The following is a 17,461-nucleotide window of genomic DNA, read 5'->3' on the forward strand; positions in this document are numbered from 1 at the left end:
AGGCGGCGCTGCTGCTCACCTGCAGTGTTGTTAGCGCGTTGTCAGTGGTTAGTTAACCAGTAGCCCAGGCAAAGGCAAGGGGTGGGGGGGGGGTCTGCCCCAGCTCTGCTGCCTGGAGTCAGTCACAGTCAGTGTGTGTGTGTGTGTGGGGGGGTCTGCCCCAGCTCTGCTGCCTGGAGTCAGTCACAGTCAGTGTGTGTGTGTGTGTGTGTGTCAGTGCCTCTGCAGGAATGTGTGTAGTCCCTGGGATGCTGTGTGGGGCCACAGAGGCTCAGTCTGTCTCTCCCTCTCGGTCTCTGCCTTTGTCCTGTAGCCACTGTGCGTGTGTGTGTGTGTGTCCCTCTCCCCCTCTCCCTGGGTCTCAGTCTCCTCTCTGCGCCTTGTCCCTTTGTCCTTGCTCCCAGACAGCATCCAGGCGCAACAAAACAACCCAACACCCACCCCCCCCCCCAACCCCCCAACACTTTTTTCCTGCCCCTCCAACCTTTCTCGCACACAGCAACGTATCCACCCAAAACAAAAAAATACACACACACACACACACACACACCACCACCAAACCTCGCATCGCCATCTACCGTCGATGCTGCGACTGGCTGGAAGAATCCAAACAGCTGTGGGGTTTTGTTTTTTTTTTGTTTCTTTTTTTTCCCCCCTCCCCTGTCTTTCTCCTCCTCCTCCTCCTCTAAGTAGCTCCCAAGGAAAATGCTGTATAGTTCATTGGCTCTTCTCAACCTGTGCCTCGTACTTTCTGGAATTAGGTAAGCAGGATGCCTCTGTCCAGGCAGAGAGTGTGCATTGCACTCCCAACAGTCTCTCTCCAGGATTTCCATGTGTCGGTGGGATGCATGGAATTCTCAGTTTGGTTTGGATACTCTTAAGCAAATGATATCATTATAATATTGAATAATTATAACAGTCGATTCACTTTACAGTATATTCTGTTAAGCGTTTTGAGACGTCTTGAAGACGTGATAAGGCACTATAATCATATGCAAGGATTATTATTATTTATTATTATTATTATAAGCATGGAGATGGATTTCCACATGTGTCAGACACATGGCTGATCCCCCCCAAAAAAACAATTTCAGACCAGAGGCTTCTGCAGAAAAGATGGACTGTAGCTATTCTTCTAACCCCCACCTGCCTCCTCCTATAATCATACCACACAATGAAAACTAATATAGGCCAAACGAAAGACGAGGATGAGGAAAGAGAAATTGAAATTGAAAATTCCCACTAAGCCATTCAGCTCAGGAATGAGAAATAATAAGTTACCATTTCATGTATGATCTTTCATCCAAGATTAGCTTGTTCACTACACAGGGGGTCTTTTCGACAGTTACACTTTCCTTGAAACCCTTTGAGACGTCCTCTTGACATTGAAAGATGCCTTATCAAATCCAAGGATTATTATTATTACATTACAATTTGCTTTTTCGAGAATCATTTTTGCAATATTATTGTTAATAATAATATATATAATAAAAAAATATTATTATTAGGTCAATCGATATTCCTCCTTTCGCCAGCATTACCGAAACAGATCAGATTTGGTCATTCACCTCATTGCTGTTTATTGGCTATTAATAGCATAGATAAGATTATATGTTTGCCTCCACAAAAATAGTCACTGTAATTGAAAATAATCCATTGTGTGAAGCTCTATTAGACATTTTGATGTGATAAGGCATTCCATCAGTTACATCAAGCATTTTATATTATAAAGCATCATATTTCTGTATATAGGAAATATTCTAAACAGAATATTCTGTTAAGCGATTTAAGACATCTCAACCACATGATAAGGCGTTATATCAAATGCAAGGATTATTATTATTATCAATACACTGACCTGATTAATCTGTAGAGTATTTACAGTATTTACTGATTTCATTTAAAATTACGAAATGAATTGCTAATAAAAAGCATTAGCCTTTTCAAAAAAAAAATTACACCAAAAGATAAGTTCAAGGTGAACTGCATTTTACCAAGGATATTTACTCAAAAGATCACAAAGATGTTGATTGTAAAGATCCTTCAGTCCATTCGATCTCATCCTTCTTTATTAGCACTCTCTACCACTGTCAATGTACCAACATCAAGCGGTTTCTTAAATGTCCTGACCACCCTTCTGGGTAGTAAATTCCTTTTCTGTAAAAAAATACTTCCTGGTGTCTATCCCAAAATTATACTTCAAAATCTTTCTTGGCATATCTGAAAGTATTGTTCTGGATTTTTTAAAATCTAATTTCTCTATCTTATATATCATTATAAGTTCCTCTGAGATGTCTCTTTTCAAGACTGAACAGCACCAGCTTATCTAATCTATTCTCATTGGTACCAATTAGTGCAGGTAACAATTGTGCATTACAGGAAAGATTCTTCCCCACAGGAAGGGAATAAATTTGGTGATTAAGTCACTCCAGGTACCTCTTGGACATTTGCTGGTGGTTAGCAAATGCAAATACAGAAAGATTTGTGGATCACAAGAGAGGTTCGAATGAAGAAGGCCTTTGATCTCATCCTTCCAGAAAACCCATCCTAACATCTTCCCATTCCAACAACTTGCCACTGCCACCACAGCTGATCACACACCTTCCCGTTAATCACAATAATTGGAACATTGAATGGGTAACTACATGGGATAGCACTTGTCCACCCTATTTGTTAAGATTTTGTGGACAATATTTACAACTCCAAATCTGGCCTTAAATGCTTCAGACATATGTAACTTTGCCAGGTGTGTCTATTCAGAGCAAGTTCAGCTCCTGGAAGTTCGGAACTGACTTACATACCTCCAGCCCCCTCAAGGAGAATCAATTTAAAACAAGGTATTCATCGAGTTGAAGTTGGCATTCTTTTTTAGTCAGCTAGGTGTCTGATACATGCAGAAATTGATTGACATGCTAAACCTAAACAGTATTCAAATCAAACTATTGAAAGCTCTATATATGCATGCTATGTATGCATGAAAATTTCTTCACATCTGCAATGGAGATGAATTTCTTCACACCTGTGCTCTCTCCCTGAAGGGATTATGCTGTTTACCTAATTTCAAAACGTATTAGGCACAGGTTGACAGAAACCAAGGTTTAGGGAGCCCAGAGTTTGCATTGTGGTGCTGCTGGAGTTTAATTAGCTCACACCACTATTTTGCAAGCTTCTGAATGTTTGCTCAGCTAGGGCCATCCTACCCATTAGAGATTTGGCTTGCACGGTTAACAGGAACCAAGTGGGAAGAATTCTGTCCCCAGTGACTGATCTGCCACACCGGGTCCTGCAGATGAGCTAGACTGGCTGGTCTGTCATCAACAGCAGAGTACTGTGGATCTGCCTGAAGCTGGACTACTGAGACTGCCACAGAAAATTAAATTGATTCTGATATTCTATTGCCAGAATGGAGCCAGTGCAGTCCCAAGGAGAGCCTGCTTACTTCCCGCTTAAGGAAAATAGGCATGAGTTAGTTATTAGATATCTACCAAGCGTGAGCGCCTTGCTAGGTGAATAGCAAACCTCTTAGTGAGGAAATGTGGAATTCACAGGAAATGCATGAGAGCATTGGCACTATCTTCCTGCCCAGAGCTCAGACACACGCTCCTGAAAGTGGAAGTTGGATAATCAAGTGGTCTAATTGATATCCCAATGTAAAACACTAGCTTTGTAACTGAATACTGCAAAAACAATCTGAACATCTCTTACCAATTGTAAACCAGCTTTGTAACATTTATAACAACAATAACTTGCATTTATATAGCGCCCCTCATGCCGGGTTGCGTCCCAGAGCACTTGACAGTGGAGGAGCATTACCGAGCTGGGGGAAAGGTCACTGGATGGTCGAAGAGGAAGATATGACTCGAAGGATGGGGAAGGAGGGAGCAAGGTGGAGGGATAGAGGAAGAGTGTTCCAGAATTTGGGGGCGGAGTGGCTAAAAGCACGGCCACTGAAGGTGGATCGGAGGGCGCAAGGGACAAGTAGGAGGCGAGAGTCAGTCGAGCGGAGGGTTACCTTTTATGAGCTTTACTAAGCACGTGGAGGATTTAATGGGAATAATGCCAAAACAAAATGCCCCTATTCTTGGATCTTAAACAAATTAAAACAAATTAAATAATTTAAGTAAATGAGTGACTAGTGAATAACAAAATGAGTGTGCAGGCTCAGGCATATGATGTCTCTCTCACGCACACTTAATTTTCGGATGAGATGTTAAACCGAGGTCCAGATGCCTGTTCAGGTGTACGTGAATGATCCCATCGCGCTATTTGAAAAGTGAAGCAGAGTTTCTCCCAGTGTCCCGGCCAACAATCCTCCCAAGTAAAATTGGTCACTCATTCAATGACTTTTATGAGATATTGCTGGGTGCAAATTGGTTGCCACATTTGCCCACAAAATACGTACAGTCACAGTAATTTCTTGACAACTGGTATGGCACTTCATCAAATGCGCATATTATTAATGATATTTAATTTATTATATTTATCATCATCTCTATGTTTCAAGGAAGGTGCCACATTGATTACACTATGGAAATCTATAATTTGCCTATCGGGACACTAATATAATATCTCTAGACTTATCTATACTACTAGCAACCACCTGTGGACAGAAATAGTGGTAGATATTCTATCCAGCAGTTTTGACCAATGCTTTATTATAATGGGGAAATCCCACTTGACCCTGAGATTTTTGATGTTCTCTATGTGAAATGACTACCAGATTTTCAGCCCCACTTTGCTGCTCAGCCAAACAAGAACACAAACTTTCCAGTTAACTGATTACAGGGAAGCATTGAAGGGGGTGGGGGCACGGGGGATGGTGAAGTAAATACTACACCTGACTTCAGCATCACCAAGTCAGGGAAAGTGGGACAGGAAATATGCAACCAGCTTGTTATTACTCTCTAATAACCATCGATGATCAGGGGGTAACAATTTAAGATAGTTAGCAAATGAGCAGGTGAGGAGAAATGTTTTCACGCAACAACAACCAATTACATTTGTACAGCGCCTGTCACGTCAGGAGAACGTCCCAAAGTGCTGGACAGTAAGGCAACCGCATCCAAACTGGTGGTTGGGATCAGGAGGGTTTGAGGGCAGGGAGGGTAGGGGTAGGAGGGTAACTGAAGGCACGGTCGAAGAGGATACAGGTCTTGAAGAAGGCAAGGGAGGGGACAAGGCGGAGGGACTGTGGAATGGAGTTCCAGGGGATCCCGCTGAGCAGAGGGAGCGGACAGATTGGTGTGGGGTTAGGATGTCACAAAGTTAGGGAGGAGCAAGGCCATGGAGGGTTTTGAAGGTGAGGATGCTCAGAGTAGTTAGGATATGGATATCCCTGCCAGGAGCAATGGTTGAGGCAGAATCCATATTTGCTTTCAAAATGGAACCAGGTAATTATTTGGACAGAGGTAAGTTACAGGGGTATGGCGAAAGGGCCTGTGAATGGGACTAAAAGGATTGCTCTTAAAAGGGTCAGAACAGGCACAATGGGCTGAATGGCATTCTTCTGTGCCGTAAATTTCTATGGTTCTATGTTGTAAAATGTACGAGTGGATATTGGAGGGGGGAGGATTATTCTCCTGTTGTTCATACATTTAGCAGCTTCGGGCAGAGACCATTACATTTATCAGCCGTATGCTGAAAGGCCATTCATTATATTGAACAAAACCAGGGAATAATACTAAATAATCCTTGCTTTCAAAATAATAATCTTGTCATTTGCACCTTATCACATCTTCGAGACGTCTCAAAGCGCTTCACAGAATATACTGAAAAGTGAATTGACTGTATATTTTGTGGGAGAAATGCAGCGCCAATTGCAGACCACAGTGTGCCACAAACAGGCGTGATTGAGTGACCACATTTTTATTTAAAACATTTTTTTTGAAGGGATTATTTTCCTTGGAAAAGCGATCCACCAATCGACTAACAACCGGGTTCCTACTTACTGCTAAGTAAACAGAGGCGTGTGGAGTAAGGAAACTTGCTTAAGGTTTCACCCTCCTTCAGCTTTGGAAATAACTATTCCCTCTTCACCCAGGCTTGGTTTTGATTATCACATCAAATCAATAGTCAATGCCTGTGCCCACAAATGAAGCAGAGCTATGAAGTCCTGAATTATTGCTAATTCCTATGGGATGTTGGCCTAATACGAGCCACAGCCTTTGGAAGAAGAAGGGAGAAATCTAGGTGGAAAAAAGCTTTAATTGTATTTGTTTAAGTGGAAAAATGCACAGAAACTTATTTGAAACTGTGTCTGCTTCATCTGTGATTTTTTGATCTTTATTCTCACAGTTCAAGGTGAAACTTGTATTACACGCAGATCTGAGAGGTAACAGATTGTCGAGGGTAGTGCAACATCTGTTTTCTAAGCAACCAGTCAACGGGTTACATTTCAAAAGCTGCTCCTCACTGTCCCATCATGGCTGGGAGTGCAAAATACACGTTTGCTTACAAAATACGCAATCACAACACAGTACAATAAATCCTGTGAAGCTTTTTGGGACATCTTCCCGATGTGAAAGGCATAAATTGAAAAGCAAGGAATATTTAAGTAATCTATTCGTGTTGGCTTGGCTTTACCAAAGCAAAGAACACTGCTAGTGTGGGAGAACAATTAAGCTGTGCCATCAAACCCCTACATCTGCCAACCTGACCTCTTCTCAGAGGATTTAACAGTGATCACTGGAGAAGCTTGTAACCTTGAACATTTTGCTCTCGTCGCCAACAATAACAACAGTATTTGAAGATGTTTTGTGAAAGGAAATAATCAGAGACAAGGTTATTTTAAAATTATACTTCTAAAGCACTCTTAAGCAAAAGACTCCTGAATGTGAGAGATGAAATGATTGAAAACTAAATTATTTTCTTGTAAGAATTTTTAAGAAGTAAAACGTTTTTAAATTTATAAGAATGTAAAAAGGTGTTCACAGCCCCAAGGAAGTGAAGGCTTTCACCTTCCCAATATCCTGCCTGATTTTAACACCAGCAAAGGTGTTCAGGGATACAGTAAATTTAGGCATATTTTAATCACATTTTTGTCTTGTGTTTATAAATGAAGGGTTAAACCTCTGTTCATTCAAGGTTCCATAAATCAAGAAATATTCAACCAAAAATGATTGATTTTGTGCCCAAAATGATTGGCCACCAAAGCTCTTAGCAATACATACCAGAAGGTTGCAGGTTTGATTCCCGGCCTTTACTGAATTAGCTCGTCTCGGATGGGGTAGCAGGTGGGTAGCAGCAGCTGATACTGTCGGCCCTTGGTTATAGATGGTAGCAAACAGCAGTGAATGTTCTTACTCCTAGAAACTGCATACGGTGTGTGAAAATCATAAATAATCTGAAACAGGGCCTTTTCACATTGTCAGAAGGTCTCAAAGAACTTCACAGGATTTACTGTAAAATGTAATGTCTGTTTTTATAGGCAAATGTGGCAGCCAACTTGCACACAGCAATGTCCCCCAAACAAATCTTTGGCTAGGACACCAGGAGAAACTCTCCTCACTTTTCGAATAGTCTCATGGATTCTTTAACATCCGCCTATACAAGCAGATGGGGCCTCGGTTTAACACCTCATCCGATGGGCGGCACCTCTGACAATACAACTGTACTCCAACACTGCATTGAAGTGTCAGCAGTGTTCATTTTAAACTATGAGTTTAAATGGGCGCTTGGACCCATAGCCTTCATGACTCAGAGCGAAAAGAGCTACCAGCTGACACCTTGAATGATCTTGAATTTTTTTTAAAGGGATTATTACCCCCGGAAAGCAATCTGCCAATTAACAATCAGGTTCCTACTTGCTGCTCGGTAAACAGAGGTGTGTGGAGTAAGGAAACTTGACTAATGTTTTGCCTTGTCAGGGAATCAAACCCAATTCCTTTTGCTGTGAGGTAAGTGTTCTAACCAACATGCTACAGGGCTCTGCAGAATGAAAGAAAAGAGGGAGAAAATTGGCAAAACAAAAAGCAGAAGCAGGACGATAGACATAAATACCAGTAAATTCTGGACTTTTATAGATCTAGGAAACTATTTGAGGTTGATCAGTATGCTGCGGCCCAGGTGAAGGCTGTTCACAAAAGGCTGTTATGCCCATGTCTTTATTATTGAAGAAATACTTAAAATATCCCAAAGGAAAATGGTTTTAAATCAGCTGGGCTCCACAAGTAAATTAATTACCTACTTACAGAAATAGGCTCAATGGTATGGTAATTTTGTAATCACTGTAAAAGTACACAGCAAGAGTACAATTGGGGGCATTATTCGATCTCACAAGGTGTTTGGATATGTGATACTGTAATAACCAACAGCTTCTGCTGAGATAAATTAATGTGTAATGAGAAAGGTACATTGCCTTAACATTATATTGGCATTGAATTGCAGTGCTGTAGCTGAGAAATTCTTGCTGTGCTATCATACTGAAGGTTCCCCTGCTTGTTTTAATTGAATTTAATTTTAATATCATAATCACAACTATTGACCATAATCTTTTGACTGCCAACACAATGGATTTGCACCCTGAAGATTTCAGGCTTGGATACGTTTGGGCTTAACTGGAAGGTGATGGGGCACAGGGTAAGCCTCCAGTCAAATGGCTGTGGTTCACTTGTGAGCCTTCGCAGTGAGTGTCGGCAGGCCACTTAACTGTTCAGGTGCTCTGGCAGTCATGCTTACAGGCACCACGCCCCCAAATTCTAGAACTTTCTGCCTCAAGCCCTTGCCTCTCCGCCTTCTTCCCCATGTTCAGATTGCACCTGAAGACCTTGCTCTTTGACTGTGACTACGGTCACCTTCAGTCTTTCCCCGGCTCGTGTCAAGCACCGGCACTGTTCAGCGCTCTGAGACTCTACCCCATGCGAAGGGCGCTTTAGAAATGCAATTTTTGTTGTTGTTACTTTGTGTTTCTTATTTAAATAGTATGTTTATCTTTTCTCACTCCCCATTGGTTTACCTTCACTCTCTCTTTCTCTCTCTTTGTAAATACATATGTCACTAATTCCAAAATCCCTGCTCATCACATTTGAAATTTTAGTCATGCTTCTTCACCAAAGATCTGCTCTGTGCCAAAAGCAAACCATCTATCTTACACACAATCAGATCACCAGCAATAAGGCATTAAGCCAATTGATTTGCATTTCCAGCGAAGTATCAACAGCTGTAGCTCCCTGGTCAGCATTAGTACTACAATATTTAACATTGATTTTAAACTTCTTATTTGAAATAGTTCACAAAATAAATAATGAACAATAAATTATTTTGAATACAAAAATAAAAAATAGAGACTGATTTTTTTTGAGAAAAGTTGTTCATTAAACAAGTTATTACAGTCTCAATGATGCATAAATCTGCAAGACATGGTACATAATAGTGATTTCTGAAAAATATTTATATCCGTTACATAAAGTAATGGATAGGGCATGCTTTACAAATGGAAATAAATGTTTTGGTTATTTTCTGCTGTGAACTCGCATTATGTAATTCCATCTGGCCATTTACTGCTGTATTTCTAATTTTATCCAGATGGTTTCATCATACAAGAACATGTGAACAATTCTATAACACTGCACCTCTGGTTTCTGACAATTATTATTTGTTGTTACATTGTCGTCTCAGTACATTTACAACTAATTTAGCCTGAGGTTAACCCTAGCCTTTTCTCAAGAATGTGGAAGAAAGGGAATGCGTATGAAACAGACAATGCATATATGATCTGAAGATGAATTTTGGGTATGAATGAATTGGACGTGTACCTACCCAAACTTGCTCGGCACTAGATATGTAATTCTATTCTGACCATCTGTTATTCCATACATAATGTATATGTGGTTAGAGCTGTTCAGCTAATCAGTCTAATACGTGATATGACCCCTATTGCAATTACACAGCACAATAGTGTTTTAGTTCACATTGCACGATTCAATAAGCGGAGTCTGTGTCTGCCGTCCAGCGTGGAGGGCGCTATATAAATCCAAGTTGTTGTTGCTGCAGACTTCCTCAATTGACACCTTTCCTAAAAATAAGGTTTATTTGTCAGAAGTGCTGTCCTTCAAATGAGATGTTACATGGAAGTCCTATCTCTGCAGCCAGGACATCAGTGTAACATCTCATCTGAATTTGGTTTTTGCACATTTGGGGTCTTAGAAAATATTCGGTCAAATGATAACGTCATTTGGTTATTTCATGTCTGTCACTTTAAATTCTTAGAAATAATAATCATTTGCATTTGATATAGCACCTTATCACATCGTTGAGACTTCTCAAGACATTTCACAGGATATAATGTAAAGTCGATTGACTGTGTATTTTGTGGGCGAAACATGGCAACCAATTTGCGCACAGCAATGTCCCGCAAACAGCCATGGAGTGAGTGACCAATTTTATTTGGGGGATTTGTTGGCCAGGATTATTCATTAGTTTGCTGTACGATTGCAGCTTTTAATTTAAAATCTGATTGATGCTTAATTTCATTAAGCATATTTGAATGCAGGGTTTAAGGATAAGTTAAATATTACATTAAAGACTTCTTTCTACTTGTCTGCCAAGTCTTGTAGTGTAACTCCTTTTCTGTGGTGACTCACAAGCTATAGAAAATTTAAGAAATTCACGCAGCTCAAAGCACAGTGTAAGATGTCACTCTTGAAAGCAAATGAAATGGGTTTCTGGAAGTTTCTGGAACTCTCGGGATATTGCAGCTGGTGACAGCTGTCTTTCTTGATGATGCTGGTCACAACATTTGCTCTATCTCTCAGCTGTCTCTCTGCTCCCTAAATAGAAATGGACAGAGCTATCTTCGGGTAGAAGGGGCCTTGTTCATGTTAGGAATAAACAATTCGGAGACAGTAACATCTATATTGTTTTGGGGCCATTTTGACACGTTCTGTCATTTTCAGATGGTGTGCGTAGTTTCCTTTTTATGGAGATTGCAAATAAGTTAATGAAATAAAGACCCCTCAGGGCACGGAATCCCCCCCTGTACTGGCATTGCTCTCATTACTCTGGCCTTGGACCCATTTCACTTAAGATATATATGGGCTACACAGGTCAGGTTAACAGAGCAAAAAGTGTGAAGGAAGAGTGACTCGACACACATTTGCACATCCCAGTCAAGCATCACTTCAGCAAATTCATTACGGGGTATGTGAACATATGTTTTCTGGCTATTTTCAGCCACCTTTTATCTTTTCAATCAATTAAAGAATATCTTCTTAAAGCTGTGAGACCTGAGGTTCGGATTGTAAGAAAGTAAGTCAACAATCGAATACCTACAGGACTTATAGAGCAAGTATTAGTGAGCCCAGGCTCGCAAGCAAATGGTGCCCAAATATGGCGTGGTTCAGAGGCACTGAAGCAAGCAAGATAACAGGGCCATGTTCTTTGTGAATTTTGAAGCAGGGTTTTCACGTTGGTTTATTTAACTCATGCTCTTGTACTTGTTCAAGAATGGTAAACTGAGGAGTGTTGGTGACTCCTCAATTTCTTTTATTTTGGCTTCCCATTTTATGTTTTATTTTTTGGCAAGATTGCCGCTGATTACTCATCGTTTCTAGAAGTTGTTTTGGCTGATACATGACCTGTGATAAAATTAAAAGCCCTAAGTGATAGCAAAAAATTCCTGACTGCAGCGCTAACTCTGCCATTCAACCCTTTCATGCTGAATATTGGCAGGACAGGACCTTTTCTGTTATAACCTGAGGAACACAATTGGCAAGAGTAAACGTGCTCATTTGTTTCACTTTTCTTCCAGTTCAGTTTTTGCTACAAGTATTTAATGAGAAACCCAGACCATTTTGTCGCAAAGTCGAGCATCTAGGCTACTAAAATTTCAAATTGTCAGATCTGTTAAATTTTCTTTAATTCAATTGCTAAGAAAATACCCTTTTGTATTGTACTTAACATTAAATACAGCAATGTTTTGGGGTGTGGGTTCACAGCTTTGATAGAAACTTACAATGCTGATTATTGCTGATTACTGTTGCTTGTTTGTCATCTTTGATCCAGCTCCAGTTTTTTTATTGATCTGGAAGGAATCAGAGCACAACATCACAGGCGCTAGAGAACTGAGAGAATTGCAGATCTAGGAGTGTAGTTCTAGAGGCTTTGCTGATGTATGTGAGTTTTAAACAATAATGTTCTTATTTAAATTAATTTCCAGACAAACTTTGAGTGGTTGGGGGGGGTGGGGAAGGGAGAAGCGAGAGGAAAGTGAATAGATGTAGAAGAGGCATTCTTTTTGCGAACTCGGTGACATTGGTGTATGACTTGTGTGTGGCTTTATAATGTATCTAGTCATTGATGAAGAGGGTAAATCTCTTCCTTTGAGTGACAAAATATCTGAGATTCAAATGGCAGACTACGGAGAATAAAATTATTTTGACACTGGCGTACTTAAATTTAAACAGCTTTAAAATGTTAATCCTCTATTTTGCACTGTTTTTTCCTTTCCACTCCATATTCTCTTCCATCCTGGAGACTCTCCGCCTTGCCCCCTCTCCCTCCCATCTTTTAAAAGTCTTGACTTTTTCTTTTTTTCACCGTGTTTTGGTCACCTTTTCCCCCTCCTCCCTTCCTTCCTCAGCTCCCCTCACCCCCAGCTCAAGCTCCCAGATGCTTCTCTGAAGAGTTTTGAGAAATTCTGTATAAAATTGTCGTTGTATTCTGATGCTGTATCATAGCTTCAGGGCTTCAAATATGACACGCCTTTGAGTGGAGGTAAGCTTTAATTTAGTTTTAACATACAGCAATCTTGGAATCAGATTACATTTCACCTTCCAGTGCTCACATACTCCTCAGACCTGTGGTGAATTATACCATTACAGGAATGGATGCTTCTCTGTCAAAGCACAGAATTCTTCTCACCGTGGGGGTAAAGGACTGTGTTCTGCAGAACATAACTGTTAGAAAACAAACAACAGGCAAAGTGTGTATTAAAAATCACTCCTGCCCAAAGGCAAAATCTCTAGCTTGTTTTATTTTATACCTTACCAGACTCGGCAGTAAGCATACATTTGAAGTACTAATGATATTATCGGTTTCAAGAGGCAATTGGCTGAGGAGGATTGCCAGGTATGTGAGATAAGGAGAAGTGTCTGAAAAGGCTATAAACTGTAGAGATCTTTTTCTGATCTTTAATGCTACCAGTGCTCCTGGATAATCTACACATTGAAAAATTACACTGATCTCTTCTACTAGGTTATTAAAATCAGAATATTTAAAGTTTAGATTTAAAAAAGATATGAGGGAGGACAAGCGTGTATGCTATTAAGAGGAAGAAAGTGTGTATGTGTGCGTGTATGTCAGCATGTATGTGCAATTGTGTGTATGCATTTATGTGCATGCATATGTATATGTGCGTACGTAGGTATGTATATGTGTGAGTGTGTTTAAGTGCTCCGAGATGCTACCGTGCATGAAGGGCACTATGTAAACGCAAGTTGTTGTTGTGTGTGTCGGGAGAAGGGTCCCTTTAGATTCTGCTACACCTGAGCAATGTATTTGGCCAACGAGCAACACTGTCAGACAGCTGCAGATATCTGCTGTAAAAGTCACCTATCCTCAGTGAATTTGATTGTGCTCACTTCAAAGTATTGTTTAAGCATTTCATTGAAATATTGAAACAATGGTCTGCATACATGAGGGAGAGGGGATTAAAAGATATTGAGGCTCATGTGGAATATAAACACAAGCACAGAAGGGTTGAGCTAAATGACTTGTGTCCAGGCTGTTATAATCTATGTCTGTGTCTGGGAATTCGGGGCCTCACATGGAGGGGGTGTCACTGTTGCTATCAATTTATCAGAATGTGATGGATTAGTGCAATAACATATTCCAGGCATAACATGAATCTGCCATTATCTCAGTCTGAGGAGGATAAGGATAATGTCTTTTATCGGTTCTCACCGATGTCATCCACAGACTGGGGTCAACATGTATGCAGATGACACCCAAATCTACTTCTACTCCAGCTGCGACTCCCAGTCCACTGATGTCCTGTCAGCTTGTCAGACAGACATCAAGGCCTGGATGAGCGCAAATTTCCTGTAACGGAATATTGGCAAGAGGAAAGCTATACTCTTTGGCTCTCATCAACGGCTTCTCTCCTGCGGGTCTGAGCTCCTCACCCACCCTATCTGTCAGAACCTCCGAACCCGTGCGTAACTTTGGTCAGGTTCGATCCCCAGCTTTCCTTTCTACCACATATGCGTTCCCTGACCAGGAATGCTTTTGTCCAACTCCGCCACATTGCCTGCCTCCGTCAGTACCTCACAACCAATGCAGCTGAAGCTCTCATCTACGCCTTTGTCACTTTCTGGGTGGAATATTCCAATGCCCTCCTCGATGGTCTCCCCAGCTCCACAATACACAAAATACAATTAATTCAAAACTCTGCCACCCAGATACTTTCCTCCATGAAACTCCATACCCCCATCACACCAGTCCTTACCAGGCTCCACTGGCTCCCAATCACTGAATGGATCGACTTCATGATCCTCTCACTCGTTTTCAAATCGTTTCATTCTCTTGCACCTCCCTACCTACAAATTTGCTTACCCTCCACTCCTCCATCCGTTGCCTCCACTCGGCTGGCCCTTGCCTCCTATTCGTCCCTCGTCCCCTCCATTTTACCATCGGTGGCTGTGCCTTCAGCCACTATGTCCTGAAACTCTGGAACTCTCTTCCTCAATCCATCTGCCTTGCCCCCGCATGGCCCACCTTCAAATCCCCCTAAAGACCTTCCTTTTGGATTGTGCTTATGGTCACCTACCCCTTCCTCTCTCCTTGGCTCACTGACAGACTCCACCACTGTGAAGCACTCCGGGACGCTTCCCCACTTGAACAACAACAAAATTACATTTGTATAACGCCTTTCACATCGGGAGGATGGGCCAAGGCGCTGGACAGTCAGTGTTTTGGACCTAAGCTGGGGGTCAGGATTGGGGAGGGTGGAGGAGGGTGATCGAAAGCACGGTCGAAGAGGAGATATTGAGATGGGTCTTGAAGGAGGCAAGGGAGGGGGCGAGCAGAGGGACTGCAGGATAGAGTTCCAGTGGGCGGGGGCAGAGTGGCTTAAGGCCCACCTGCCAATGGTGGGGCAGGCGAGGCGGAGGACATGAAGCAGGCCAGAGCCCGCTGAGTGGAGAGAGCGGGCAGGAGGTAGGGGGTTAGGAGGTCACAGAGGTAGGGGGGAGCAAAGCCATAAAGGGCTTTGAAGGGGAGGACCAGGATCTTGAACTGTATCCTCTGTGTGATGGGAAGCCAGTAGAGTCAACCGAGGATGGGGGCGATAGGGTCACGGAGCCTAGTGCAAGAGAGGACATGGGCTGCAGAGTTCTAGATGATTTGCAGCCTACAGTTAAGGAGCCCGACAAGCAATGAGTTTGTATAGTCAAGCCTGGATGTTATGATTGCGTGTATGAGGGTTTCGACGGCCTATGATGTGAGACATTGGCGGAGCCAGGTGATGTTGCAGAGGTGGGGGAAGGCAGAGCAGGTCATGGCATGGATGTGGTGGTAGAAAGGATAATTGAGGGTTAAACAAGATGCCAAGGTTCTGGACTGGCTCAGTGAGGTGGAGTGTGCATCCATGGATAGTGAAGCTGTCAGCGCCAATCAGGAGAGCCTCGGTGTTGTTGATGTTCAACTGAAGTAAGTTAGCTCTCATCCAGGATTTGATGTCTGACAGACATTATGTCAGCACAGCAGTGGTCTTGGAGTTGAGGGTGGAGGCAGAGATAGAGTTGGGTGTCATCTGCATACATATGGAAGTTGACCCCATGCCTGTTGATGAGATCACCAAGAGCAAGCATATAGATATTGACAAGGAGGGGACCAAGGATAGAGCCTGAGGAACGCCGCACAAGATGCTGTGGGGGCTAGAGGAAAAACTGTTTGTGGAGATAAAGTGGAGGCGGTGTGAGAGGTACAATCTGAATCATTCAAGGACAGCGCCGCGAAAGTTGAGGTGAGAGGAGAGGCGGTGGGTCGAAGGCAGCAGAGAGGTCAAGGAGGACGAGGAGGCAGATCTGGTCACAGATGGACAGAATGTCACTTGTCACTTTGACCAGGGCTGTTTCTGTGCTGTGGGCGGCACGGAAACCCGATTGGAGGGGTTCGTGAAGGGAATGTCGGGAGAGGAAGGAGCGAAGCTGAGAAGCAATGACTCGTTCCAGGACCTTGGAGAGGAAAGGGAGGTTGGAGATGGGGCAGTAGTTTGAGAGCAGGCATGGGTCCAGGGAGGGTCAAGGAGGTGGAGCTGGGAGGTAAGCAGAGGGGTAGGGATGGGGTCGAGGGAGCAGATGGTCGGTTTCATGCGGGTTATAGTGGTGGTGAGAGAGGAGTGGGAGACAGGTTCGAAGGTGTGGAGGGAGGGATGGGTAGGGGACGGGATGTGAGGGGGAGATGGGGAGGAGGTAGACAGAAGGGCAGAGGCAGCTGAGCGGATACCCTCGACTTTGGATTCGAGGAAGTCCAGCTTTGCCTTGCAGTTGCCATTGGAGGTGAGGATGGGCGAGGCACGAGAAGGTGGGCAGCGCATGAGAGGTTGGACGGAGGAGCTGGTTGGTGATTGAGCAGAGAAGCCTGGGGTTGTCCTTGGCCTCCAAGGTTGTCTTGGAGTAGAACAACGATTTAGCAGAGGCGAGGGCATGGGGTAAGATTTGATAAGGTCCAGCCAGATATGCCAATGGAACATTAAGTTCGATTTAAGCCAGGTGTGTTTATTGGCATGCACCAGTGCTTTAAGGGAGCAGAGGTGGCTGGTGTACCATGGTGACTTTTGTGAGTAGAAGACGGTTTGGAAGTGAGGGGAGCAAGGGAATTGGGAGTGGTGGAGAGGGAGTTGTGGAGGAGGGTGAACAAGGAGGATAGGTCATTGCGGGAGGAAGCCCAGAGTGGGAGGTGTTCAGATGACTCCAAGGCAGTGGAGAGGAGGGAGGGGTGGGAGATTTTTTTCCAGGGGAGGGTAGGAGATGGAGGTGGGTTGGGTGGCGGTAAGGAAAGGGATTGAGGCAGATGAACTGATGGTCTGAGATTGCTTTGTCAATGATAGTGAGGACCGAGATGGTGTGGCCCCAAGTGATCTCCAGGTCGAGGAGGGAGAGGTAAGATATGAAGGTGGAAGGTGCGGAATGGCTTGGGGTAGGGCAATAGATAAGGAAACTTTTGATGGAAAGGTTGGAGGTGTGATAAAGGGTAAGGTGCTCAAAGGAGGGGAAGGTTCCAGAGGAGTAAGGGGATAGGCCAAGCAAAGACTGGGAGATAAGAGCCACACTGCCACCACGGGGTTAGGTAGTGGGGTATGATGGAAGGTGTAGCCGGGTGATGTGGCCTCTGTCAGGGGAAAGGTATCGCCTGGTGTGACCCAGGTTTCAGTGAGGGCAAGAATGTCGATGTTTGATGGTGAGTGTTTTATTGGAGAGGGAGCGGACATTTTGTAGGCCGATGCGGAGGAAACGGTTGGTGG

The 17,461-nt window shown here is 43.1% G+C and overlaps 2 protein-coding genes across 7 annotated transcripts in view; one reads left to right on the forward strand and one right to left on the reverse strand.

Annotated features, from left to right (window-relative positions):
• Nucleotides 1-546, reverse strand: part of pip5k1bb (phosphatidylinositol-4-phosphate 5-kinase, type I, beta b) — a 125,920-nt gene extending 125,374 nt beyond the window's left edge. The window contains exon 1 of one of the 3 annotated variants that reach the window (XM_042332817.1): nt 485-546. The gene's annotated coding sequence lies outside the window, so the exon portion shown is untranslated. Of the gene's footprint in view, nt 1-19; nt 92-484 lie in introns of those variants that run through there. The other 2 variants (XM_042332812.1, XM_042332829.1) reach the window with 2 other exon arrangements.
• A 10,485-nt stretch (nt 547-11,031) lies between these two features.
• unc45b (unc-45 myosin chaperone B) overlaps nt 11,032-17,461 on the forward strand; it is a 46,371-nt gene continuing 39,941 nt past the window's right edge. Inside the window, exons 1-2 of one of the 4 annotated variants that reach the window (XM_007892644.2) lie at nt 11,032-11,136; nt 12,001-12,111. In XM_007892644.2, the coding sequence (XP_007890835.2) occupies nt 12,106-12,111 (6 nt within the window). In that variant the 5' untranslated portion in view covers nt 11,032-11,136; nt 12,001-12,105. Of the gene's footprint in view, nt 11,137-12,000; nt 12,112-14,149; nt 14,168-17,461 lie in introns of those variants that run through there. The other 3 variants (XM_042332855.1, XM_007892645.2, XM_042332860.1) reach the window with 3 other exon arrangements.

This window comes from Callorhinchus milii, unplaced genomic scaffold (assembly GCF_018977255.1).
Source record: "Callorhinchus milii isolate IMCB2004 unplaced genomic scaffold, IMCB_Cmil_1.0 Scaffold1, whole genome shotgun sequence".
NCBI lineage: Eukaryota > Metazoa > Chordata > Chondrichthyes > Chimaeriformes > Callorhinchidae > Callorhinchus > Callorhinchus milii.